This window comes from Chiloscyllium plagiosum, unplaced genomic scaffold (assembly GCF_037043375.1).
Source record: "Chiloscyllium plagiosum isolate Xiang-an unplaced genomic scaffold, Cpla_swu_hap1 HiC_scaffold_53X, whole genome shotgun sequence".
Lineage (NCBI taxonomy): Eukaryota > Metazoa > Chordata > Chondrichthyes > Orectolobiformes > Hemiscylliidae > Chiloscyllium > Chiloscyllium plagiosum.
In genome coordinates, this window is record NW_028270191.1 from 14,899,462 (window position 1) to 14,925,538 (window position 26,077).

At 42.2% G+C, this 26,077-nt stretch overlaps 2 protein-coding genes across 3 annotated transcripts in view; one reads left to right on the plus strand and one right to left on the minus strand.

Moving 5' to 3' along the window:
* Positions 1-461: 461 nt before the first annotated feature.
* On the plus strand, positions 462-7,678 carry cox14 (cytochrome c oxidase assembly factor COX14). Its single transcript, XM_043682001.2, has 2 exons — positions 462-834; positions 6,880-7,678. Exon 2 carries the CDS (start codon positions 6,890-6,892, stop codon positions 7,064-7,066), a length of 177 nt encoding a protein of 58 aa, XP_043537936.1. The 5' UTR covers positions 462-834; positions 6,880-6,889; the 3' UTR covers positions 7,067-7,678.
* Positions 7,679-7,978: 300 nt separating this feature from the next.
* Positions 7,979-26,077, minus strand: part of cers5 (ceramide synthase 5) — a 109,992-nt gene continuing 91,893 nt past the window's right edge. Inside the window, exons 9-11 of one of the 2 annotated variants that reach the window (XM_043681999.2) lie at positions 22,992-23,148; positions 21,661-21,684; positions 7,979-15,252 (exon numbers count right to left, since the gene is read on the minus strand). In XM_043681999.2, the coding sequence (XP_043537934.1) occupies positions 15,082-15,252; positions 21,661-21,684; positions 22,992-23,148 (352 nt within the window). In that variant the 3' untranslated portion in view covers positions 7,979-15,081. The remainder of the gene's footprint in view (positions 15,253-21,660; positions 21,685-22,991; positions 23,149-26,077) is intronic. The other variant, XM_043682000.2, reaches the window with a different exon arrangement.

The following is a 26,077-nucleotide window of genomic DNA, read 5'->3' on the forward strand; positions in this document are numbered from 1 at the left end:
TTGGCCCATATCCCTCTAAACCCTTCCTTTCATGTACCTGTCCAAATATGTTTTAAATGTTGTAATTGTATTTGCTTCTACTTCCTCTGTCAGCTCATTCCATACACGGCACCACCCTCTGTGTGAAAGAAGTTGCCCCTTAGGTCCCTTTTAAATCTTTCCACTTTCACCTTAAACCTATGCCCTCTAGTTCTGGACTCCTCTATCCTGAGGAAAAGGCCTTGGCTATTCATCTTATTTATACCGGTCATTATTTTATAAACCTCTATAAGATCATCCCCGAGCTTCCTACATTCCAGGGAAAAAAAGTCCCAGCCTCTCCTTATTACTCAAAACCTCCAGTACATCCTGCTAAATCTTTTTACATCCTTTCCAGTTTAATAACATGCTGTTATAACAGGGCGACCAGAATTATACATGGTACTCCCAATATGGCGTCTGAGCTAGGTGACCCAGGTTCAAGTAGCATCTGATCCAGAAGTATGCCTGAACATATTGATTTAAAAATATATCTACCAGTCAGCGCCTTCAATCTAACATCGGTCTTGTTATTCCGTCCTTTTCGAATTTATCTAGATTGGGTCCTGGGCTCTATAAAAACTTGCCAATCCGGCTGCTGACGTACGAATTTTTTAAAAAACTTGATTTGCAGGAGGTGTGTGTCGCTGGCTCGGTCCAGTGTTTCTTACCGTCGAGAAAACGACGGTGAGCCGCCTCGAATCTAAAAATTAAAATATACAGCAGCAAGGAGAGCGGGTGTTAGGGTCTGTAACCTTTGACCTGTGTCCTCGACGGTCGCCGCTCGAGCCGGAGAAGCACGGAGACAGAGACTCGGTGAGTTAGTGATTCGGGGGAAAGTTCGGCTTTGGAAACCGACTTTCTCTGCGTTCAGGCGGCAAAAGCAGCGTCTGGCGGTTGATCCTGTGCTGGGGAAGCGATAGCGAGAATTGTGGCCTTCGGGCCCGGCGAAAGTCGAGGTTGGGACGCAGACCCGCCTTGTTGGAAATGCGGGTCGAACCTCAGGGGGTCAAGCCTAAACTCCGAGGCCATCCATGGCGCCGTTTATTTAACAAGTTGAACCGCGTTCACCTGGTCCCGGGCTGGATTTGGAGGTAACGCCTCCACTAGACCCATCAGCTCAGAACAAAGCGGCGTTGGAGGCAACGAATGAGGCCTCAACACCCTTCAGCGAGCAGCCAGGCTGTGAAAGCAAGGTTGGCTTTGCTGAAATCAAACCAGAAAGTGTTGGAGAAACGCAGCAGGTCTAGCAGCATCTATGGAGAAAGCAGAGTAATTTTGTTTTAAACTTCAAAACTATATTTCTAAAAGATATCTTAACACATAGTCACAAACGCAGTTCAGTACAGTAGCATATCAAGGAAACAAACAAACAAACATTGGAATTTGACTCTATCCAAACAAACCAAAGACACCTCTTACTTAAGACCATATTTACATGCATTTGAGGCATCAGAAAGGTCCGATAGCTGAATTAACTCCTATTTACCTTCAGCAGAAAGACCTCAGACAGTGGTCTTTCTCCACTGTGCCTTGGTGACAGCTGCCCCAAGCTTCAGTGTGGTCCTCAGCACATAATCCTGGACCTTAGAATGTGTCACTCAGTTAGGGCCAACTCCTTGTTATTGTTGGTCTGCTCAAAATTGGAAGACTAAAGAGCATCTTTCATCAAATTGATGGTCCTCCAGGCGCAATTGATGTTGTGTGCATCTCGGGGAACAGACCAAAGAGCACAGAGTCTCACATCACAGAGTTGCTCAGGATGAATCTCGACAAAAACCACTGCATCTTTTTACAGACTTCCTTTACACAGGAACATTCAAGGAGGAGATGTGTGACAATCTCTTAAACCTCCCCTGCCCCCCCACAAGCTGCTTAGAGGGCAGCATGCAGTGCGCAGACAGACCAGGTATACATGAAGGATCTCACAGTTAGTGCTCTTCTCACCACCAGCCAAGCAACATCTTGGTACTTGTATGGACATTTCTGGTGATGAGGCATTCTACCAAATGACTCTGACAGTCTGCTCTAGGAACCACACGACAGAACCTATCCTCTCCTTTTTCCTCAGGGTCTCAAGGATGCTACATGCTGACCAATTCCTGACAAACCGGTGGTCAAAGGTGTTTCTCTTTTTTCTTTTTTTTTTAGTGCCCTTCACATCAAAAGGCGATACCCTCCTGCTTATCTTTTTTTTTAACCCCCACCCACACTACCGACTAACTGCGGTAGTGCTTATTTTTTCCCCCAGCACCCATGGTGTGTGTGTGCAGGTGTGAGACACAGTGAGAGACACAAAGTGCACAAATCTTTATTCAATTTCCACCACCAGGAAGATAGGAAAACACCCGGGTGGCCAGTGACAAGCACTGCCCTTCACATCAACGGGCAATGCTGTGTGATCGAACAGTCAAGGGGAGGATAGGGACTAAATCAAAATAGAGTTGGAGGGGGAAATAATGCACTCCACTCCCTGTGGCACCCACCTCTCCCTGAACAACTCCAGGGTGTTGGTGGACACCGCGTGCTCCTTCTCCAAGGACACCCGGGCCCTAGCGTAACCGCGGAAGAGGGGTAGGTAGTTAGCCCTAACGACCCCCTTCACGGCCCGCTGCCTGGATCTGTTTATGGCCAGTTTGGCCAGGCCCAGGAGCAGACCCACGAGGAGGTCTTCAGACCTGCCCTCCCTCCTCCGTACCGGGTGCCCGAAGATCAGGAGCGTGGGACTGAAGTGCAACCAAAAGCAGAGGAGGTTTTTCAGAAAATCAAAAAGGGAGTGCAAACGCCCACACCCAATATACACGTAGTCCACGGACTCCACAGCGCCACAGAACAAGCAGTTGGGCTGGGAGTCCGTGAACCACCACAATCTGCGGTTGCAGGGGACTGCTGCGTGCAGCACCCTCCACCCCAGATCCCCGAGAGAAAGGGGGAGGACTCCCGCGTAGAGAGCCCTCCACTGGGGATCCCCACCGCCCGGTGGCAAATGGGCATGCCAAGGTGTGTCCGGACGGTGGATGAGGGAGAAGAGGTGGACGGTGTGTAGCAGCAGTCTATATAGGGCCCTCCTTTTTACCCCCTGGAAGGGAACAAAATTAAAATTCCGGAGGTGGCTTAGATTGTGGGGCACAGGCTCCCGCGGGAAGTACGGGACCTTGGGGCCAATGTGAAATTCCGTCTGGGCTCAAAGGTGTTTCTCTTTGTAAATTTCTTCATGAAGGACAGGTGATATGGAACAGTCCAATACTTGGGAGTGTTCTGTGGCACCAAGGACAGGTAGAACTTCAGTACGTAGTGACAATTGGTGTTTGCATATTGGTTTATGCAGTTTGATGCAGCTGCATACAAAGGATGACAGTGATGCTGGTACATTCTCTACCCCCCCTCCCCTTATCCAGAGTTTTGTACATGGAGTCCCCACAGACATGGTCCATCTTAGACCTCCAGCTGAAGTGGAAGATGGCTCGTGACTGAAACAGCACAGTTTCAGGGAATGGGCTAGACCTGTGCCACATAAAACAACAGTGCCTCCACCTGATAGCAAGGTTTTTACCTGCAATGGAGAGGGAGCGGTGCTCCCAAAAGACCAGTTTCCGCTTCACCTTGGCAGTGCGCTCCTCCCAAGATTTTGCACAGCCCCATGTTCCCAGTTCCTTAAGATAATCTGTCCTGATGGGTTTTTAAAAATTCATTCATGGGGATGAGGGTGTCGCTGGCTGGGCAGCAATTATTGCCCATTCCCAATTGTCTAGAGGGCAGTTAAGAGTCAACCACATTGCCATCCTCACCAGGTCTGGACTACATGCGACTCCAGACCCACCGCAGTTTCCTTCCTAAAAATACATTAGTGAAACAGATGGGTTTTTCCTGACAATCAACAGTGTATTCATGGTCATCATTAGTCTCTTAATTCCAGATTTGTAAAACTTGAATTTAAATTCCACCATCTGCCATGGCAGGATTTGAACCCAGGTCCCCAGAACATTATCTGGGTCTCTGGATTAACGGTCCAGCAATAATACCACTAAACCATCACCTTCCCTGTAAGGTGAGGGAGATGAAGGATCAGTTGGCCCAGTTCCCAAAGAACATGGCCTCACTCTTGCCTTGACTCTCTGCGGCTTTGACCTGCAGACCTCTGCTGCCTGGAATAGTCATCCTGCTCAAATCTGTTAACATTCCAGGTCCAGTGACCCTCCTTCTGAAATTATTGTAGCTGGGAAAAGGTTGGTATGTATGCTGAAGATGGGGAAGAGGGAGGAGTAAGCAATAAATGGATATAGAGCCGAGAGAGAGAGAGGAAAAAAAAACTGTTGGACAGAAAGGAATGGGTAAAGGTCAGCCTGGAGGAATCAACAGCTGCTAACAGGGACCATTAGTATCTGGCAATGGGTTGTTTGTGGTAGCAGACCATGTGATGACAAGGCTGAGTGTGGGGATTGGGGTAAGGAGATGGGAGAAGGTCATAAAGTCACACAGCATGGAAACAGACCCTTTGGTGCTCAAGCCCTAAAGTTATTGAACCTGAAAGTCCAGAAGGCTGCAAGGTTCCGAAGCAGGCAATGAGGTGGTGTTCCAGCTTGTGCTGAGCTTCACTAGAGCACTGTAACAAGCCTGAGAAAGATGTTGGCCAAACTGGTAGGCAACCAGAAGTTCTGGATCGTTTTGCAAACAGAACGTAGGTGTTGCCCAGTCTGCCCATTGTCTCCCCAATGTAGAGGAGATCATAGTGTATTCGCTGCTCACAGTAGACTAGATTGTGTGAAGTGCAGGTAAATCGCTGCTTAACCAGGAAGGTGTGTCTGAGACCTTGGAAGGAGGGAGGAAGTAAACCGGCAGGTGTTAGACCTTCTCTGAATGAATGGGCAGTTGCTTTGGGGAGATATTGGGAGCAGAGGAAGAGTGGACCGATTGCTGAAGAAGGCTTGAAATTTTAACTCTTTCTCTTTTCATAAATGCTACCAGACAGATTCTCCAGCATTCTCTTTTTCCAAATTTCAAGTAGCTACAGTACTTTGCTTTCATCTGGCATTGCTGATGATCTCTTCACTTTCTGTCTATGTCCCTGGCCATTTAAGTGATTGCAAAGGTAATGGCTATTGTTGGTCAGGCTGCCATCATTTAGACTTATGCTTGTTGTTGTGCCATCCTTGAGTAACAGGAGCTAGTCTATATGCCTGTATCTTTTTAATTGGGTGGGGTAAAGATGCAAGGGAATGGTAGCTGGCTACCAGTTTGCTTCTACAGTAAGATCCTTTTCCCTGCATAGTGCCAGTCTTGGCTTAAATTTTTATTTTGGACATTTGGACCCAGAAAGCTGTGTGTTTCAGGAACAATTGAGGAGACACTCCAGTGCGGTACGGAGGGAGTACAGCAGTGTCAGTGAAACCATCGTTCAGCCGTGTTTACTATCTCCCCTTCTTTTCATCAACCCATCCCTCAACGCTCCTACCACCACCCCCCATCTCCCTCACGGGGCAGTTGATTAAAAAGGTGGGCAGGATGAGGGCCTACCTTTTTAGGCAGCAGGAATCAAGACTCACGAAGCAGTCAATTAAGTTGCGCTCTCCACTAGGATCATTCAAAGATTCACAACCTCAAAAGTCTTCAAAACACCAGTCTAAGTTATTAATTGTGAGGGTCTCAACACTTACCTTCAAGGTGTTCCACTATAAACTTTCCACTAGCCTGAAAATAATCAATTAACTAGTAATCTATTACTGCCACTCAGCCAGTTTTGTATCTATGTTGCTATGATCCCTTTTTTTCAGTAAGGTACAATTTTGCTCACAAGTCTGTGGTGTGGCACTGTATTTTGCCTTTTGGAAGTCAGTGTACACATCAACAGCTTTATCCACATTGATAAAAACTTTTAATTAATTCAACACAAATTGCGCCTAAATTCATGCAGCCTTTCCCAGGATGAGTACTTAATCCTGAAACATTCTTTCTAGAAGTTTCTTTATCACTTTTTAAAAAATATTCACAGGATATGGGTATCACTGGCTGGTCCAGCATTTATTGTCCATCCCTAGTTGTCCTTCAGAAGGTAATGGTGAACTGCTGCGTTTGAACCACAGCAGTCCATTTGTTGTAGCTAAACCTGTTAGATTGGAGTTGCAGAACTTTGATCGAGTGACTCTGAAGGAACTGTGATACATTTCCAAGTCAGGATGGTGAGTAGCTTGGAACGGAACTTGCTGTCCTTCAGTTAGATGTTTGTTTGTCTGTCACGTGTATACAAAGAGTAAAAAGTGATGTTTTGTATTGCCACACTCCAGTATCATCTTGAAACACAGAATATAATGCAAGATATTAATCCAAGAGCTAGTCTTTACATTCCCTTCAAAGGTGGCCTCCACTTCTTATGGGCTCCAGGATCTTGATTACGAGCTCCACCTCTGCCAGCACTCCCACAACCACTGTGTCTTAGCTGGAGTCATGTCACTCTCACCCCTGGAATTCAGCCCCTTGTGGATCAAGGCTGTTTGGATCAGGAGCTGTGTCCCCCTGGTGGATCCCAAACTGAGTGTTAGTGAAACAGATATGTTGTTAAGCTGCTCAACAGCACTGATGATTATCTCCTCCATCACTTTACTGGTGAATGAGAGTTGACTGATAGGGTAGTAAGTGGCCAGGTTCAATTTGACCTTATTGTGTACAGCATATAAACTGGGCAATTTTCCATATTGTTGGGTAAATGCCAGTGCTGTAACTGTACAGGAACAGCTTGGTTAGGGGCACAGTCACTGAAGTACTTCATCAGCTCCCAAGCAGTGTAAGGTGTTTAGATGCCTGAGATTGTAAAAAGGTGCTACAGAAATGCAAGTTTTTTTATTTAATAAAAAATTTGTGTTTCAGATCTGCCACAATGGTGTCCTCCAAGAGGCTTGCAGATATTGGGTACAGAATGTTCTCTGGATCAATGATATTACTGACAATATATGGTGGTTATCTGTGTAGTGCCCGTGCCTACCGCTACTTCCAGAGACAAAAGGCTTTAAAGGCAGCAGCTGAAGACCAAGTCAATGAAATGATAAAGGACTAATAGCAGTCTCTACATCAGACTGCAGAAGCAACTGTTGTGACAAAAATGAATGCTATTTAATATTATGTGACTACTAGAATCAAGTTTTCCTAGTAGTCTTAATCCTCCTCTTTAATAGTTGCTTGAAAATTTTCCAATGGATTGTATGTGTAACATTGCCCACTCGTTTAAGTTTTGAGTTTCTGGCTCCTCCAAACCAGAAAACTGAATTTCAGCCTTGATTTTTCACATTTGAAAAGCCATTTCCTTCAATAGTCAGTTGCTTTTTTAACCCAGTAACCCAGGTAATCGAGTTCAGTGTCAGGATGGTGCAGAACATGTATTTGGCAACCTTTCCACACACAGGATTTGTAACAATGGGTAGCATCCTGCCTATGAACCAGAGATTCTGGGTTCAAGTACTGCTCCAGGACCCAATGATGAAGGAAGATGTGTAGATAACTGGGACAAACATAGGCCCTGTTACTGTTCTTGTGAAAACATTGGCATTGATGCACATACAAACTAAATTTGCATCAAGAAATGTACATTAGCAAAGTATTGATATTGAAGCAATCAGTAACCAAGTCTTGTAATTGACTTTGAACATTAAAAATTCTCCTTTCATTCTCACTGTAGACTTCTTTGAGGTGCACTTCTATCAGCTCCAGTTGCCCTTTAATGGTGGTGGGGGCTGGGGTCAGGACCCTAGTGGGTTGAAAACTGAGGCAGCAATGTCCCATTTGGAGCCAAATCCTTATGAGCGCTACATTAAAATTGAATCAAGTCTTGACATTTCATGGAAAGAAGTAGTTGAACAGTGACAATTCAGTTCCGATGTCCCAATTTGCAGTAACTGGGCCTCAAAATATAAAATCTCAATGGAATTTCAGTTAAATGGTGAGAAAATGAAATAGCACCATTCAATACAAATATTTAGTGACACTTTTATTGCAGTGTATCCAGTAAAAAACACATTGAATTAACAACAAACAGAAAAACCTCCACCAAATACATCCATAACTTGTCATTTCACAAAGTCTATATCAACAGAAATTGATGCATTGATTTAAAATGAAAGACTATTTATTTCTGATTATTACTACAATTGTCCTCCTTCCCTAACTCACTCGTATCACTAAAGCTACTCATCAAAATCACTCAAGTGTTTCTGACTATGCTGCCTCTTGTGATAAGCTGGTTGGGACTTCAGGAACCATGTTGCAAGGTTTGAGAAAAAATGCACAGTAAAACTGCGAAATAACTTTCTACAGTAATGCTAAACAGTTAAACATGAAAACAAACCAAGACATTGGATGCCTCATCCAACCAGAACAACCTCAAAAGCTTTCATTGGCTTTTGATTCCCCCAGTCAGTTCAGGCACCAGTTTTATAGGTGATCACTTCAATTATCTTGCCATCTGATAAGATATTTTCTACAATGTGTACTCAACATGCTCTCAGCAAATTAGCATTGCCCCCATGCGATGCAAACACTCCAGGATGATGGTGGGTGTTCTTGCTATCACTCAAAAGCAGTGGCAAAACCTTTGCTGGGGTACAGCTTTTCACATCTGCCCACCATCTGTTACAGGTCATTCTGCTATAACATGCATTTCGTTAAAACAAATGTACTGTAATGAGATTGTCAAATTGGGGGCACTGTTTCTAAAGCTTGAACATTTAAAACTTAGTGTTTGCAATGTCAAGTGCAATTTTTCTGTAATCCAGAGTTGCACAAGAACACAACCATTGCATTAAAGAACTACTTAAACCTTACACTACAGTAGTAATTCGACAAATTGAAACACTAGCTGGTCTCCTTTGTAGCCCAGAAGGCAGAAAAGATCAGTTGTACCCTTTCCTTCCCTCCTCCACCCGACAAGATTAGTTAAGACCCTATTGACCAGTGATTGAACGGGGGGGGGGGAGAAGCACTCTGATGCATGGCTCAGTTCCATAGCAGCTTATAATGTCCATCTACTGCATCTTCAGGGTTTCTTTAAAAGGAAAAAAGAATAATTCTTTACATTCCAGAATAATTTTTCTTTTCTTTAAATTTCTGGCACCTCATGGCAAACTCTAAATGCCAGAGAACATGGGGCATCATTGCTGCCATGATACTGGACTCCACAGAGAGAGAGAGAGAGAGAGAGAGAGAGAGAGAGAAAAAAAAAATCAATGATTGGAATATAATCGCTGCTTGTTTATTCAGTGCTAAACCCTAGTCAACTAATTAGGAAACAGCACAACTAAAATGATATCAAACCATCACCAGGAGGTAAATGACATCATGTAAAGGTATGAATGATAACTGGACACAACTGCCATTTCTGTATTATGACTGGCTAAGCATAAAAAACACAAGTCTATTCAAACAATTGATTTAAATCGTAAATATTTTAATAAAGCAATGTTACACAAGGTCACTTTAGTTAAAATGATATCCAGTTTGCAATTTTGAAAATCAATGCTATTGTATTTTAATGATCTCCAGCACAGCCAGAGGATCCATTGGTCCCAATTCCATCCCGCACATATATTACACAGCATTTGAGCCAGTGTAATCCAGAAACACTCGGATCAAATTCATTCTACATACATAATGACTTAATGTCAATAGTGTAGGCACAAGAGTGGCACAGCACTAGTGCTAGGTCATGCCCAGAATTAAAATGTGGTGAGAGAATTTCTGGACCAGGAAGTAAATTTGGATAATATGGGAGTACCTCTCTTCTGCCACTTACCCCCACCCCAACTCTTGTCTCCAAATAAGCTAAAGAAAAATGACAAGAGTCACACAGTGGACAAGTTGACTAGACAGCAGAGCAAGACATCACCAACTGGCATGTAGTAACAAATGAGAAAGTATCACGCCAATTAGAAGGGCATCATATTGAAGGAGTGCTGAGGAAACTTGGGTAGAAGATACAACAAGATACTGAGCTTCTCACTGTAAAATTCAACATGCAACTGCTTGGGTCGCAACACAAATACATACACTTGCTGACATCATGTGTGTCAGTAAGCTTGGCAAATGACTGCTTGAATATTGGAAAATTTCCCATGAACATAATTTCCAGACAATAAAAAAGAAAAAAAAATGTATAAGAATATAATGGCTGGCAGAGATTGAGGCTAAAGTTCAAAAATATGGCTCAGGTGGAGTCCAAAAGAGAACAAAGACAGTAATTCAGATTTGGTTTTCTTTCCTATCACAGAATTAGTTAAGTGACACAATCATTTCCTTTAACTCAGGTATTTCTTTCTTTTACAACAATCAGCATTTCACAAAAACACAAAAAGACTATAAAGTCAAAAGGCACACATTTGAAATTGTTGCATCATCTTTCACAGCCTGCAATACCACTTCCCTCCCCAGACTGGAGATGGGATTTGACAGGGTGGTGACAGTAGAGAGTTAAAGGGCAAGAATAAATATGTATTCAAGACTATTCTTCCTTCAAAACGATTGCTTGGACTAAAATGTCCTTTTCCTCAGAGGGGAGGCTTCTGGTTGTGGTAGCTTAAAGTCAGATCTGCTACAGCAGACTTCTGAACTGGATGCAACCTTTGTGTTTGATGAATCTACTTTAAAAGCTTAGGACAGAGTGGGATTGTTTAGGAACTGTAGCCAGGCTTGAATTAGATATGCGATAAGTGCTCAGTCTTCTCTGGCTGAACTTTTTCCAAAACAAATGACAATACAGTCATTTTACAAGGCTGCTTTTGCATTGATAAATCAATCAATTTGGTGTCTAAACTGCCTGAGAAGAAATGAAAGCTTTGAGGTGGTTATTTCACACAAAATGCTTTTTGTTTTCCTTAAACAAAAAACTTTGAAGATGGATACCACAGTCTGTAGACATTGAGAGACTGTTGTACCATTTCTGCAGAGTCCATTTTAGGGTCTAACGCTGTAGCTTGTCACAATTCAGTTCCGATGTCATCATCAGGGCAAACAGGAATTTTTAATTATCAAACGCATACTTCATTATAGTATTCAAATACCCTCAACTACACTACAGTCTTTTAACTTTTTCCACTAAGCTAAGCTATCCTAAAACTAGCGGGAACATCTGTACTTCAGTGAATTCCTTTTCTACCCTGTACATGGATGTTAAAATTAGTTAAGAACCACTTTGTGACACTGGTAAACCTGAATGGCAGATGACCAAGCCATGTAAGAAGAAAATAAAAATCACTGACTTTACATGGGGATGGCAGGTAAGATTATATATGTGTATCTTAAATGCTTTCTGCCAGAACACAGACACCCCCACACTAAAGTGCAGCCTTCAATAGAAATTCAAATGGAACCAGTGGACAGGACCAAGTCATGACAAAGGATAGCATGGTTCTCTCCTTTAATCTTCTACCATTTTGTCAGCAAGGCCATTGCCAAACAAAGAGGCATTTTAGATAGTTCAAAAGATCAAATAGCATAGAATTTACTGTATCCAATAAATTTTCTATAGAAAAAAAAAGTCCAAACTGGCACCTTTGTGGTCATTCCATATTAAAGGTCCTTAAGGCGGATTCCAGAAATTGACAAACTGGATGATGTCACATCCTTTAAAAAATTCTCAATCTGGAGGGTTGAAATACAGCATAACTCACTGAAGACAAATCTGATTTTAAAACATTCCTTTGTTTTCCAAGATACAAACCCATTGTTGCTGCATAAACCAAGTTCTAAAGATAAATCCTGCCCAGATTCACTCCAACATTTTAAACAACATAAATTTAAAAATAAAAATCCCTCCTAAAACTTCATAACCAAATAGCCAACTCATTGGGAGAGCTCTTAGTGGTGTTTAACATTTCAAATCTCTGAAATCTGGGTGTATTCGTGACAAATGGAGCATAGACCACTTGGGATAAGAAAAATAACGGTGGCAGATACACGACTACATCATTTTACATGATGAAACAAACCGGCATACACCATAAATTTAGTCTGACCCCTTTCGACACGATAACAAAACTTAGATCTAAGTTTTCTGGTCATGTTTAGCAATATGCACAAATATACAGTTGTAAGTAAGTGATTCCAGTGAAATTGATCTAATTAAACTCAAATGGCAAGGTTTACAATAAAGTATCAAGGACTTTAGATTACTTACACAACGCAAGTACATCCCTTTCAATAGTGCTTATAACTGCCAGTTTAATTCAGACTTTTACCCAGTCTTGTGCTACAGACCTATATTTAAGAGCAAGTGAGTATCAAACAGTAATGCACAGCACCAGGTTCAAGTTAATCCACCAACCAGCCTTCAATCAAGACCCAAGAGATAAGTTGTCACCAGGCTGTGGTGTCACACTTCCTGGGGTGAGGGATGAAGAGGCGCAATACCCCATACTTCCCAACTGCCAATGACATTGATAACAGTTGCAAACACTCAAAAGTTCCTTGATTTTGAATGATGTTACAGGGGAGGGAGGACGAGATGACAGACTGGAAAAATAGTGACCCAAAATGGCAGGTTTGGTGGCTGAATAAGTTGGGACACTAAATGTTTACATTGTGCTATCCGGTATTTCAAAGACAAAAAGGTCAAGATAAGAATAGCAGAGATAGTTGGGGAGGTTACTGAAAAGGGCTCATAATACCAATAATACCTTGCCATCTCATTCATGCTTCCAAACCCTCCATGTTCAGTGAGCAAAATACACTCGTCACATAAAAGAACATTCAGACTAATATTCAACACCTCATCACAATGGAAAAAACATGAAAGAAAGCTCACTCAAGATCTCTTTCAGAGTTGGAGATTTTCTCTGGCAACAGAAAAAGTCTCAAAAACATAGGTTGGCTTCGCTACTGTCTTGACAGTAAAGTGTTGGCAGCTTGAAGTCATCGATAGCAAGGCCCTGACAATTCCTGGGCTGTGCTGAATTAGGTAATGTCAGCCAGGCTAGAAGGGGAAGTAAGGCAGAAGAAATTGTTGAATGGTGGAATGAAGGCTACTCTGAAGGTCAGGTGCAAACTGACCATTTGAAGATACACTTAATCCTTCCTAAAATGCAGCAGCAGTGTGAGGAGTCAGACACACTCACTCTCCTATTTAACAGCTGCAGTCTAGCTTGTTTGGGTGTTTTTGGCAGGGGTGGGAGCGGGGGTTGGTTGGGTGGGTGGGTGGGTGGTAAAAAGGTGGAAAGGTGAGAAGAGGGCATACTAGAATTAAGAGAGGATTCTAACCTCAAAAATGTTAACATTTTGAAGATGGGGAGAAATCTAAATCTGGCACATCAAATTGAAAAAAGGCTTCCGGAGCCCAATTTTGAATTTAAAGTAAGAGAACTATGTCAAATGTCATTGTTTTGTGTATTTGCTTTACATCAATATAATTTACACATCTTCATTTCAAATATCTAAAAAGGCTCAGAAATTTAACTCACTTAAAACAAAATGTCTTAAATCTTCCTTGAACCAGTATTTACATTGAACCTGTCAGGGAGACCACTATGATCGCCACAGAACCACAGGTCAAGACAATCTTTTCCTTTCAAGAAAACAGCTTGCATACCTGGAACTACTGCAGACCACAAAAAAGTTCTCAGGTTTAAAAAGACAAACTCTGCAACTTGTAAACAAACCTTTTGGAACAGTTTTCACAAATTCTCATTCAAACCATTAAGTTAACAGCAACTTGCAGGAAATGTAGCTTAAAAGCAGTCTTCCAGGGAGCAACAAGATTACAAAACCCAGAATTAGGTTAAAGCATTGCCCACATTTCCTCTTTAAAAAAGGCATGAATGGATTACTTTGGAAGGCGATTTAAAAAATAGAAGTTAAAAAAAAACTTTTACTCATGGAGATTTAAATTTCACTGGAACCTCACCAGCTCAAAAAGATTGACAATCTCTACCTTAGTATAAGAGAGCAATTAAACAATTATTATTTATAACACTGAACCATTACTAGGTGGTCAGAGAGAAATTAGTTTTCAAACCCTCTCCCATTCATAAAAGTTGAAATGGGAACAATGGAGGTCAGAGGATTGCTTTATTTTTATGCCTCCAAACAAGGAATTATCAATACACTGCTGCAGAAAAACCAGCACTCCCAATAAATGGCAAATGGAATCTGGCAGCTGTAGACTGCCCAATATCAGCATCATGGTAGCTGCCTTTTGGTTTCACAAACTACATTGCTAAAAATGAAATTGTTTCTGTTTTCATACAAAGTAAAGTTAACTTGAAACACAAAATACCACATAACAGATGAATGGGAAAAGATCTCTCCTTCAAATGTCCAATGTTGAAAGAGGGTTTACAACACATATGCGCACACACTCGCTTGCCAGCCAGAACCTAGTGTTTTAATACAAAGTTGTGCTTCACCACTTAGGTCGATAGTGAAATGACACCACAAATAAAAGACAATTTGGACAGTGCCCATAACTCCTGATTCTTTGGGTTTACAGATTACTCAATTCCTTTATAGAAAATTCCCTAAGATGCCAGATTTGGTGAGAATTCAAGCACCACTCCAGCAATACTTTTTCCACCTGAAGTGACTGGTTTTACCTGCCTGCCTGCCTTTGAAGTCCCACCAGCACCCAAGACGGATTACACAATCTCCTTGGTTTCGAATTTGTGTTCTTTCCCTCTCTGGTCTCCACCTCTTTGTGCCAATGAGAGCCAAAATATAGAATGAGGAAACACGACAAAAAACACAGGCCTGAAATGTAAACCACACCTTTAGCAATTCGACAAATTGCACAAAACCCATTTAAAGCACTGCAGGCTGTTAAATGGAATAAGATGGGTCTAGAGGAAACTCAGGTCTAGCTCCATCCATTCCCATTTAAAGCTGCATTTCAATTTCTCATCTTGCTAAAGCACACTCACTGAGAATAAAGGAAAAACACCTGTGCGCTTTGCAGGTGTAAGTTACTGAGCAGGCAGCCTGTCTCAGACCCCATGCAGCAACACCCAGTTTATTTTTTAATTTAAAAAAAACTGTCCAGTGCTTGGTTGTTTTCCATGAAGCTGTCCTGTCTGTGCCTAATCCATGTTCCACAGTTCATGCAAACTCATGGTCTCCTGCCCATGCTCCAGTGGTTAGGTGGCCATTGGTCCCATTCGTACTGTTGGCTCCTTTCAAGGGATTGTGCTGATGACTTCTCGTGCCGTTGGTCATAGAATCATCATCGTCGGAGCTACTCTCAATGTCACTGCGATCATCCTTAGAGACCTGGAGTGGAGAGAAAAATGAATTAACATTTACACAGGCAGGTACACATTTTGCCTTTTCATCCATCAGTGTCATTTACAAAACTAGAATTGCGCATCATGAAAAACAACTTGTCATTTGACTCAAAAGCCTGCTGCTCCACTTGGTACAGTGATAATAGTATTGATGTTAGGTGGAGTGTTAGGTTACCTGGCTTCAGCACCACACAGGCTCAAGGTTGTGGCCTGGATCAATTCTCTAACAAGACAGAGTTTCTGATCGCAGTGGGTTCATGCTGGGAAGATGCTAAACAAAACTTAAAGTGAGGTGTTTTCTTCCCCAGAAGAGAGAAACAAGAAAGGCCCTTCATGGAACCAGCATTATGAAGGAGGTTGACATTTGTCCTTGGAAATGGTTCACAACCTTCAAAAGTTCAAAAGGCAGGCAACTTAACTCAAAGCTCACTTCAGAAGAAAAATAAAATAAAATAAAACCTCGCAACACTGATAAGGAAAAAGGTTTCCCCTCAGTTCCCACTTCCCAGATTTCACAAGTGCCTAGCTGCTAAATTCAGAAGGCAAGAACTGCAAATTTAATTTCCATTAATGTACTTCTGCAAAACTGAGCTTTTCTCAGGTTAACTGGGCTGACAAATAAGAAGCTGCCATGCTTCTTAGAGTTCCTTTGGTCGGTCAGGCCCAAGCAGAAGACAGTGGATGCCTGTGGAGATTGCACATCAGGCTGTGACGGAGATCAGGAACTCTGCAGAGTGGAATATGAGTTTTGAAGCGGTTTGCATCCACTCTTTGAAACTAGCCATTAGCTCCAGACCACCACCCATGGATTAATTAAAAAAAAGCAGCATGTCAGTAAATCACTACATGAATTCTCGTGTTAGCAGTCTGCAAGAGGTTAGCTATGCAAAGTGACGTCGTTAAAGCCAAAAAAGGGAAAGAAAAAAATTTTTGGACAGGGTGAAATGTCTTTGTACGTAATTGCACAAGAAATTGGAGTCCGAACTCAAAATGCTACGAAGTGACAACTACCCACAAGTCAATTAAAAGGGTCATTAATAGGACCCTTAAAACGTTGTACAACCGAAAACCAAAATTAAACTTTGACGTTCAACTTGTAATTCTTCTGTTGGAATTGGCAAGTGCGGATGAGACAAAGGAATCTTGTAGGAGCTATCAAGTCTTACTTCAAAGAGCTGAGCTATTCTCAACATTAATTCAGCCCCCCTCACTGCAACTGACTTCTAATAAAACATGCAACAAACAAAACTTTAAGAAAATAATTAATGAGACATGGGCATCGCTGGCCTGTCCCTTGTTGCCGCCGCCTCCCGAGAAGGTGTGCTGTTTTCTTGAACCACTGCAGTCCCACAGTGACAGTGAAAGAACGGCGATATATTTCCAACTGAGTGGCTTGGAGGGGAACTTGAAGGTGGTGGTGCTCCCATATCTGCTACCTTTGTCTTTCTAGATGGAAGTGGTCACGTGTTTGAAAAGGTGGTTTTCAGAAGGTTAGTTACTTGCTGCAATATTCCTAGCCTCTGACCTGTTGTAGTAACCAGTGTTTACGCAGTTGAGTTTCTGGTCAACGGTAACACCAAAGATGTTGATAGCAGGGAAATTCAGTGATGGTAATGTCCACGAATAGCATGGGGCAGTGGTTAGATTGTCTCATTCGAGATGGTAATTAAAATTAACACATTTCTTTCAAGTGCAGCATTCAGAAAGAAGAAAAACCAATAGTGAGACCATCTCAAAAATCATCTTTTAGCTTTCTGACTAGGCTATAGGATGGTGAACACAATTCTAACACCTTAAACAAAAAGGGGAACTCTTCCACTAAATACATTTGGGCACCAGAGCAGTCAACTTGCGGCTCCTTTCGAATCATTCATTGAGAAGTGAACTGTTGATGCCCTGGGAGAGACAAATTGTGCTGCCAAATTTTGCAAAGTTTATACATTTTTTCACGATCTATCTTCCCGAATGAAGAGACGTTACAACTATAGAGCGAGTGGAACTTGAACCCAAGCATCCTGGTCCAGGGGTATGGACACTACCAGTGCACCACAAATTCTCCATTGCTAAAGAGGGCTTCAAACTCCAACAGCTGTTTCCATTTTAAATTTTGACTTTGCTCCCTTTCCCTCAAGGGTAATGATCCTGAACCATTGCTGGTGGTTGCAAAGCAACCACGTCAGGCACCAAGGCCCAAAGGCATAATGCTCTCTCTCACGGACATAGGGCTGTCAAGTCGAAAGTGACTCATCCGCCCACACCCTGCAGATGTCAGCCAAAGACTGGAGGGGATGCCTTATGCCTGCACTTCTGCCAGGGATACTTTGTAACAAGCTGCCAGAGGTCCCAGTGCAATACACCCTGGGAATATTTCCTTTTCCTTTTGCATAACCTCTCCTCTGTCTCCAGACTAAGCAGTCAGACATCTCAAACTGAAGGGAAGAAAGTTGTGAATCTTTAGAGTTTTTGACCAATAGCTCAGCACACTCAAAACAAAGATCAATCGATTTTTGGGTCTGAAAGAATTACAGGGATATGGGGACAGTACAGAAAAAGGGAGTGAAGGTAGATCAGCCAGGATCTTAGCCAATGGTGCAGCAGACAACGAGCTGAATGGCCAATTTGTACTTCTGGCTCTGATGTTCTTGTAAGTCATATTTAGTTTTTTTTCCGGCAACATGAGACAGTGAGCAGTTTGTAACTCAAAATTCCCTTTAATTCAGGTTATAAGGCTCCAGAAAAATCAGCAAACTCTTAAGCAATGTAGAGAGGTGCCTGTTGGTGGGCTGTGACTAATATATAGACAAAATGACTGCAGATGCTGGAATCCAAGTTGGTCAAGCAAGAGGCTGGAAAAACTCAGCAAGCCAGGCAGCATCAGGAGGTAGAGAAGTCAACGTTTCAGGTGTAACCCTTCTTCAGGGCTTCGGGGTGGGTGTGGTGGGGGAGCTGCAGGTAAAGGGGGTTGGAGGGCAGGATGGTGGTGGGTATAGGTGAAGACAAGTAGAGGGTACAACCTGGTAGGTCGATGGGAGGTATGAATCTAGTTGGTAGCTGGAAGGAAGGGTCAGTCAGAGGATTGGAAGGGAGAAGAAGGAGGGGCTGGAAAGGGAGTCAGAGGATGGGAAGGGAGAATATTTGAAATCTGAGAACTCAAATGTTGAGTCCTCCAGGGTGCAGGCTGTCCAGGCGGTAGATGAGGTGTTGTTCCTCCAATCTGCGGTCTGATTCGCTGTGACAATGGAGGAGGCCGAGGATGGTCATGTTGGAAAGGGAGTGGAAAAGGGAATTAAAATGGACACAATGACAGGTCAGCCCCTGCTGGCCCGGCTGAGATGCTCGATGAAACGTGTCCCGAGTTTACGTTTGGTGTCTCTGATGTAGCGATGACTACATAAGGAGCACCAGATACAGTGAACTATATGGCTGTGGTAATTTATTTTAAAACTTCACTGCTGCAATTCCCAAATAACTCAGTGGGTGGAGCTGTAAAACCAGTCAAAGGAGAAATCAAACTCCAGAGTCAGCATCCCCAGAATTGCATTTTAAAAGCTAACTAGAGTGCAAAAGTTCTGGTTCTGGGCAATGGTTCCTCCCCCACTGACATAAATAGTTTCGTTCTCAATAATCCTGCTTCTAAAACATGCACGTCAAGTTGGCTGGTACCAAATTGAAATTATTCGCAGCACACGACAGTTTAACTCCATGTTGTTATCTTTTAAATAACCATGAAATAAAAGACAATGGCGCAAATCCCACCTCCTCAGGAAACCACAACTCAAACAAAAAAAAGGACATTTCAGGAAAGAACTTGGATGAATTGAATCCCAATTGCTTAGGACAGAGGTAAACGCTGCCATCAATATGTATAAATATTCAAAGTTTGTTTTGAATGTAAAGCATGCAATGTATAACAATTTTTGATAATTTTAAATTACAGGAAGAATTCTCAAAATACCCAACACCCAATAGTCTACCAATTTACCAAAAGGCTTTCACACAAATCTGCTCATCCAAAAAGGCATGTGGCATGCAACAAGCACCAAACTATATTTGATAAGATAAAAACAACGTCGAAAAATACTGAAGACAGAAGCTGAGCAACCCTGGCAGACAACAGCTGGGATATAATCCACCTTTAGAAATAAAACATTCTTTACAAAGAGCTAGAGAGTTTGATTCATGAATACAGTATAATTTGCATTTTTAAGTTTCAGAAATGCAGGTCAATATTGAGTCCAGAATGAAGAACAACATTATGAATGAGGAGTAGACGCATTTGACCAGCAAGATGGCAGCTTCTGAGCCTCTGACAGCTGGACTGTTATCACCCTCTATCCAAAAGGAGAGGGGGGGGATTAGGGCTATTGATCCACCTGGACTATGCAGCCAGGGATCTGGGAATTAATTAAAAGGGAGACCCATCCCCTCAGACAAAAAATGGTAAATTACAGTCATGGACATTTTTCTCTCTACCACCCAGTCAGTAAATATTTGGACTGGCAGAAGTAAATATTATTTTAAATAGGGGGAAAAAATGTCGATGTCACACTTGTTAGCAATAACATTTAGCAGATACCAGAAAAATTAAAGTTTACAGGTGAATAAACCCATTTAAATACCAAAAAAACCCTCAAAAGATACAAAATTTCAGAAGCCTTAGTTTTCCCCAGAGCTTTATGGAGAAAATTTCTTTTGGCAAAATTAAAAGCAGCAAACCAGTTCATTGACCAGCTCATGTCTATTTGTGCAAATCCCACCCAATGGTGGCAGCACAATAGCGTTTCAACACCAAAACAAATAACTGACACATAAAGAAACAGTGCATGAGTCTTAACAAAAGCAGTACCATTGTCACTGGAAATAAAAATCACAGCAAAATCTTGGGTTTAATTCCCAAAGTTCATACATGGGATGGGTGTCCCTAATTGCCCCTTGAAGTGGTTGGTGAGCTGCCATCTTGAACCACTGCAGTCCAAGAGTTGTAGGTATACCCACAATGCCAATAGAAAAAGAAATCCAGGACTCTGACCAAGCGAAACAGAAGCAACAGTAATATATTTCCAAATCAGGACGGTGAGTGGCTTGGAGGGGAATCACATACAGATTTTGCCCTTCCAGACGGCACAGGTCACATGTTTGGAAGGTGCTGTGCAACTTGGGACAGAACAGAGCTAATTGCCAAGATGTGGCTGTAAGAACCAAAAATAAAGAGAATCAATTTATAAATTCTATACACAAGAACATTAGATGTTTGGAACCCTCTTCCACAAACAGCAATGAATGCACAATCAGTTGTTAGCTTTAACAAAAAAAAAATCTATTTTTAGATTTAAGGGATATGGGCTAAAGGCTGGTATATGGCGCTAGGCCACAGATCAGCCACGATCTCACCGAATTGGGAACAGGCTCAAGGGGCTGAATGGCCTACACCACCTTCTGTGTGCCTATTTGCTTCGACACTCCAGAATATATTTGTGCACCTTTACATTGGCGATCTCCACAACTTAAATATACTGAACCTAGTGATGTAATGATGGGATTGACGGTAACATTTGGCTTTACTTTGTCAGATGCAGAATCTTTTCTTCAACCTCCTGCCCTTTTCATCAGCAGCATCCCCCCTCTCACTGCCTTTCTTCTAGGCAAGTGCTCACAATCGATCCTTCACGTAGTCTTCAGGGACATGCTTCACTTTTCATACTCTCTTCACCCTGCTACAAATTCATTTAACAGATTCCTTCAAATACGAAGATCCTTTTGTTCTACTTTCTAAACAGAAGAGGCATGACCCCATTTCGCCAGTCAATCCTAACATTTTAAATGCTGTGGTCACCTCTCAAGTTGTTCATCTTCAAGAATACCAACTTTCCTTCACTGCTCACTGAGCAGAACTGCTTCACTTGAGCCTCAAATGAAACACCAATAACAGCATAAACCAAGGTTCAAACCTGAAACACCACACCAGCAACCAGAATTACTAGGAGACCCAGGGGAAAATCACAGAGTATCAATTCTTTGTTAAATGGATGATCAAGTCCAGCAAGTAAAACATCCCCTGCAGTTAAAGCCTGTGCAGGAGAGTATATTGACAGTGCCTTTCATGGTCTAGAGCTGGAATATCTGGCAGCTGGTTGAGGCAGAGGTAGAGCAGAGGCAGAGAACACAAAGTTATTTACTGGCAATAATAGCTTCCTTATATTGCACAGTACATTGGTAATTGGTTAGGGTGCCTTTATTTCAGGTTGTTAATACCATGCAAAGTGAAAAAGGGGAAATGATGGATAAGTGGAGCATTCTAATGATGATATAAAACCATGCAAAGCATAGGTAGCTGCAGACAGAGATAAATCAGGGAAAGTGTTGGACTACTGACTCCAACTGGTGCAACACTTACAAGCAAAAGGTCCCACTTCCCAGACTTCCCGGCGTACAGAGACAGAGTATGAAACATAAGGGGCGAGGGGAGGGGAGAAAAAACAGAGACAATATGAAACCAAATCTTGTACCACAGAAAGGCTGGTCAAGAAATTCTTGCTCAGTTGGACTGTCTGAGTGGATACACATACATGGAGACACAGGAGAAACAGAACACCAAGAAACAGCTGCAGCACCAGGATCTGAAAACACAGGTGGTGTATTACTAATTCATTCATTCATCAGGATCATTTTCTACAGCTTACCAACCTCCTGCATTTCACTGCAAAAAAAACTCCACAAATACATTACCTTATATGGTTGAAAAAAAAAATGCCACAGTGAACCTGCTAAAATTCAAAACCGAATTCTGTGGTAATACACCACATTGGACCAAAATAATTGAAAGCTAGAAAATTAAAATTGCTTTCCAACCATTACAAGGGCAGGCAGAGCAAGTGTGGGAGAGAGCCCCATCTTTGATGCAATTGTAACTGAAGAAAAATTTAGCCACTTGAGTTTACAATAGATTTAATTCCAGCAGAAACTATTTCCCCCAATTGGGTCATATTAGGAAACAGTTTGGGAAGTACTTCTCTAGGTTATTCTTGCCTAGCATCTTCCTCAAATGTTGCTTCCCATCTCTCCATACAAATTCAAAGCACATCCTTTAGAAGAGAGAAACCAAACTCAAGGCAAAATTTCATTACAGCAATCAAGTCTCACATGGAGTGCATGCCTTCAAATTGTCCATTGCTCAGTATTAACTTCACCCAGAAAAACAGCTTTATTGGCATGTACACGGTGTGTGGCTGCTAAAGGTAAATTTTGTACCAATGTCAAGAAAAGTTATATCAAATACTCTTAAATCAGCATGAAAATTGGGTCAGCAAGAAGTCAGATTTCACCACAATAACTAATGCCTCGAGAAGGTGCACAAAAGTAGATCAGCATCACCTAATAGTGGAGTGATTTCTCAAAGAGGCTACAATTGAAAATGAGTTAACTTTGTCAATTCACAGAGCAATATTCTTCACCTTGGACAGTGCAACACCCAACATTCAGTTTCTAACCAGGCTGCCATTACCCTAGTTCATAGTTTATTAATTCAGCTATAGGTGAACAGGGTTTGTAGAGAAAGCCTCAATTTAAAAAAAGAAACAAACATCTGCACTGAACCCAATCGAACAAATCATTTTTGTCCTCCTTCTCACTTGAAAGCAAACTTGTTGATGGGAGTTTGATTCAATGAACCAGAGTAGAGGCAGCACAACATAGCATTGTCTATTTCAAAAGTTTTCAAAAACTTACTTTTCCCTTGACAATAGCTTTATATGCGATGCGTATAATGAGATATGACCAGATGCCATGTAGAACCTGAAGTACAATCAGCAGGAAATTGAAGAACCACCAGGATGGATATGGTCCAATGATCTCCCAACTTTCAAACAGTGTTGTTTTTAAAATCCTGAAAGTGGAAAAAAAAAAAATCACAAATCAACCTTCATTTATGTAAATACTTTCCAACAAAAACACTTCCTTCAATAGAGATGTGACCTGGCCCTTTATCATATGTTCAATTCCCAAACTTCTGCTCTCATCCCTTCATCTCCTCAAAGCAAAGGATTCTCATCTTTACCTTCCAGCCTAGCAACCCCCGTACGCCACAGACAATCCTCTTCCATTTGCATTATCTTCAGCACAAAGCCACCAAACACATCTATTGCCCCAGCATTCCTGTCACCACCAACAGCCTCACTTGCTTTGGATGTAGGTTTGCTCGCTGAGTTGAAAGGTTCATTTCCAGACGTTTTGTTACCTTACTAGGTAATATCTTCAGTGGACCTCAGGTGAAGCACTGCTGAAAATTCCTGCTTTCTATTTACATGTTTGGGTTTCTTTGGGTTGGTGATGTTATTTCCTGTGGTGAAGTCACTTCCTGTTCCTTTTCTCAGGGGGTGGTAGATGGGGTCTAACTTGATGTGTTTGTTGATAGAGTTCCAGTTGGAGTGCAATGCGTCTCGGAATTCTCGTGCATGTCTTTGTTTGGCTTGTCCTAGGATGGATGTGTTGTCCCAGTCAAAGTGGTGTCCTTCCTCATCTGTATGTGAGGATACTAGAGAGAGGGTCATGTCTTTTTGTTGCTAGTTGGTGTTTATCACTTGTCCCCATGCAAGTAGTGGTGATGCAACACTGCTCCTTTTAACTCCTTCCCTAGTGCTGCTCAGTGTCCCTAATACTCCAGATGAAAACAGCACTTTAAAGGTCTTTAAATTTAGTATACTGCATTTGTTGTTCACGAGATTGTCTCCTCCATAATGGGGAGGACAGACTTACATTGGGTGACCACTTGAAAACACCTCTGTCCAGTTGACAAATCTGACCCAGAGCTTCTGGTCACTTATTTTAATTCTTTGCTCGGATTACAATTTTTCTCCTCTGCCACTGTTTCAATGAAACTCAATGTGAGCTGGAGGTATAGCACTAAAGCTTTCAATTAGGCATTTCACTTCAGAACCTGGAATTCAATACGCTCGTGTCATATCATTGTTCCAGACAATAGTTGTTAATTCCCATTTATGCCTCCTCTACACCAATCTTTTGTTTCCTCACTTGCCCCATTACCAAACTTGTGTCTGCACTCTAAGACCACAACAAATAGGAACAGGAATAGGCCATTCGGTTCAAGACTGCTCTGCCATTCAACAGGATCATGGCTGATCTGACATTCCTCCCCTAGTAATCCTCAATTCCCCGACTGCTCAAGAACCTAACTCAGCCTTAAATATACATAACGATTCTGCTTCTATAGCTCTCTGCAGTAAGGAGTTCCAATGACTCTCAACCTCTCCGAAGGAGATTCCTCCTCATCTCAGTCTCAGAATAAAAGGTGGCATCATTTTAAGACTATGCCCTCTGGTCCTAGAATCTCCCACGAGGGGAAACATCCTCTCCGCATCTACCCTGTCAAGCCCTATAAGAATCTGATGTGTTTCAATGAGATCATCTCTCATTCTTCTAAACTGCAATGAGTACAGTCCCAACCTGTTGAACTCTTGCTCATAAGACAATCCCACCACAGGTGAAACTTCTCTAAACTGTCTCCAATGAAATATCTTTCCTTAAATCAGGGGGCCATAACTGCTCACAGTGCTCCAAATATGGTCTCACCAGCACCATCTACAGTTTCAGTAAAACTTTCCTAATCTTATACTCCAACCCCCCCCCTGAAATAAGGGCCAACATTCCATGAGCTTTCCGGATCACCTGCTGCCTGTGTTTCGTGCACAAGTTTCTATCCCAAGTCACTAAGTGTTACAGTTTTCTGCATTTAAATTAAAAAAAAACTCTCGTCTCACTTCCAAAATGAAGAACTTCACATTTTTCCACATTCTACTCCATTTAGAGTCAGAGTCAGATGTACAGCATGGAAACAGACCCTTCAGTCCAACTTGTCCATACCAAACAGATATCCTAAATTAATCTAGTCCCATTTGCCAGCATTTGGCCAATATCCCTCTAAGCTCTTCCAGATTTTAATGTTGTAATTGTACTAGCCTCCACCACTTCCTCTGGCAGCACATTCCATACACATACCACCCTCTGCATAGGACGTTGTCCCTTAGGTTTAGGGTGAGAGGGGAAAGATTTTAAAAAGGGACCTATGCCCTCTAAATTTGGACCCCACCCCCATCCCAGGGAAAAGACCTTATCTATTCACCTTCTACCCCTCATGATTTTATAAACCTCTATAAAAGGTCACCCCTCAGCCTCTGACACTCCAAGGAAAATAGCCCCAGCCTATTCAGTGTCTCCCTGTAGCTCAGGCCCTCCAACCCTGGCAGCATCCTTGTAAGTCTTTTCTGAACCCTTTCAAGTTTTAAAACATCGTTCCTACAGCAGGGAGACCAGAAATGAACGCAGTGTTCCAAAAGTGGCCGAACCAAATGTTCTGTACAGCCACAACATGATCTCCCAACTCCTATACTCAATGCACTGACCAATAAAGGCAAGCACACAAAAGACCTCCTTTACTATCCTATCTACCTGCGACTCTACTTTCAAGGAGCTATGAACCTGCACTCCAAGATCTGTTTGATGAGCAACACTCCCTAGGACCTTACCAGTGTATAAGTCCTGCCATGATTTCACTTTCCAAAATGCAACATCTGCCACTCCTCAGCCCACTGGCACATCTGATCAAGATCCTCTGATCAAGATCCCATTGTACTTGGAGGTAACGTTCGCTGTGTACTGCACCTCTGATTTTGGGGTCATCTACCAAACTTCATCACCACATCGCCTATGTTCACAACCAAATCATTTATATAAAATGACAAAAAACAGTGGACCCAGCACCAATCCTTGTGGCACTCCACTGGTCACAGGCCTCCATC

Excerpts from the sequence above, each read along its gene's own strand:
- cox14 (XM_043682001.2), top strand. The coding sequence starts at position 6,890 with ATGGTGTCCTCCAAGAGGCTTGCAGATATTGGGTACAGAATGTTCTCT.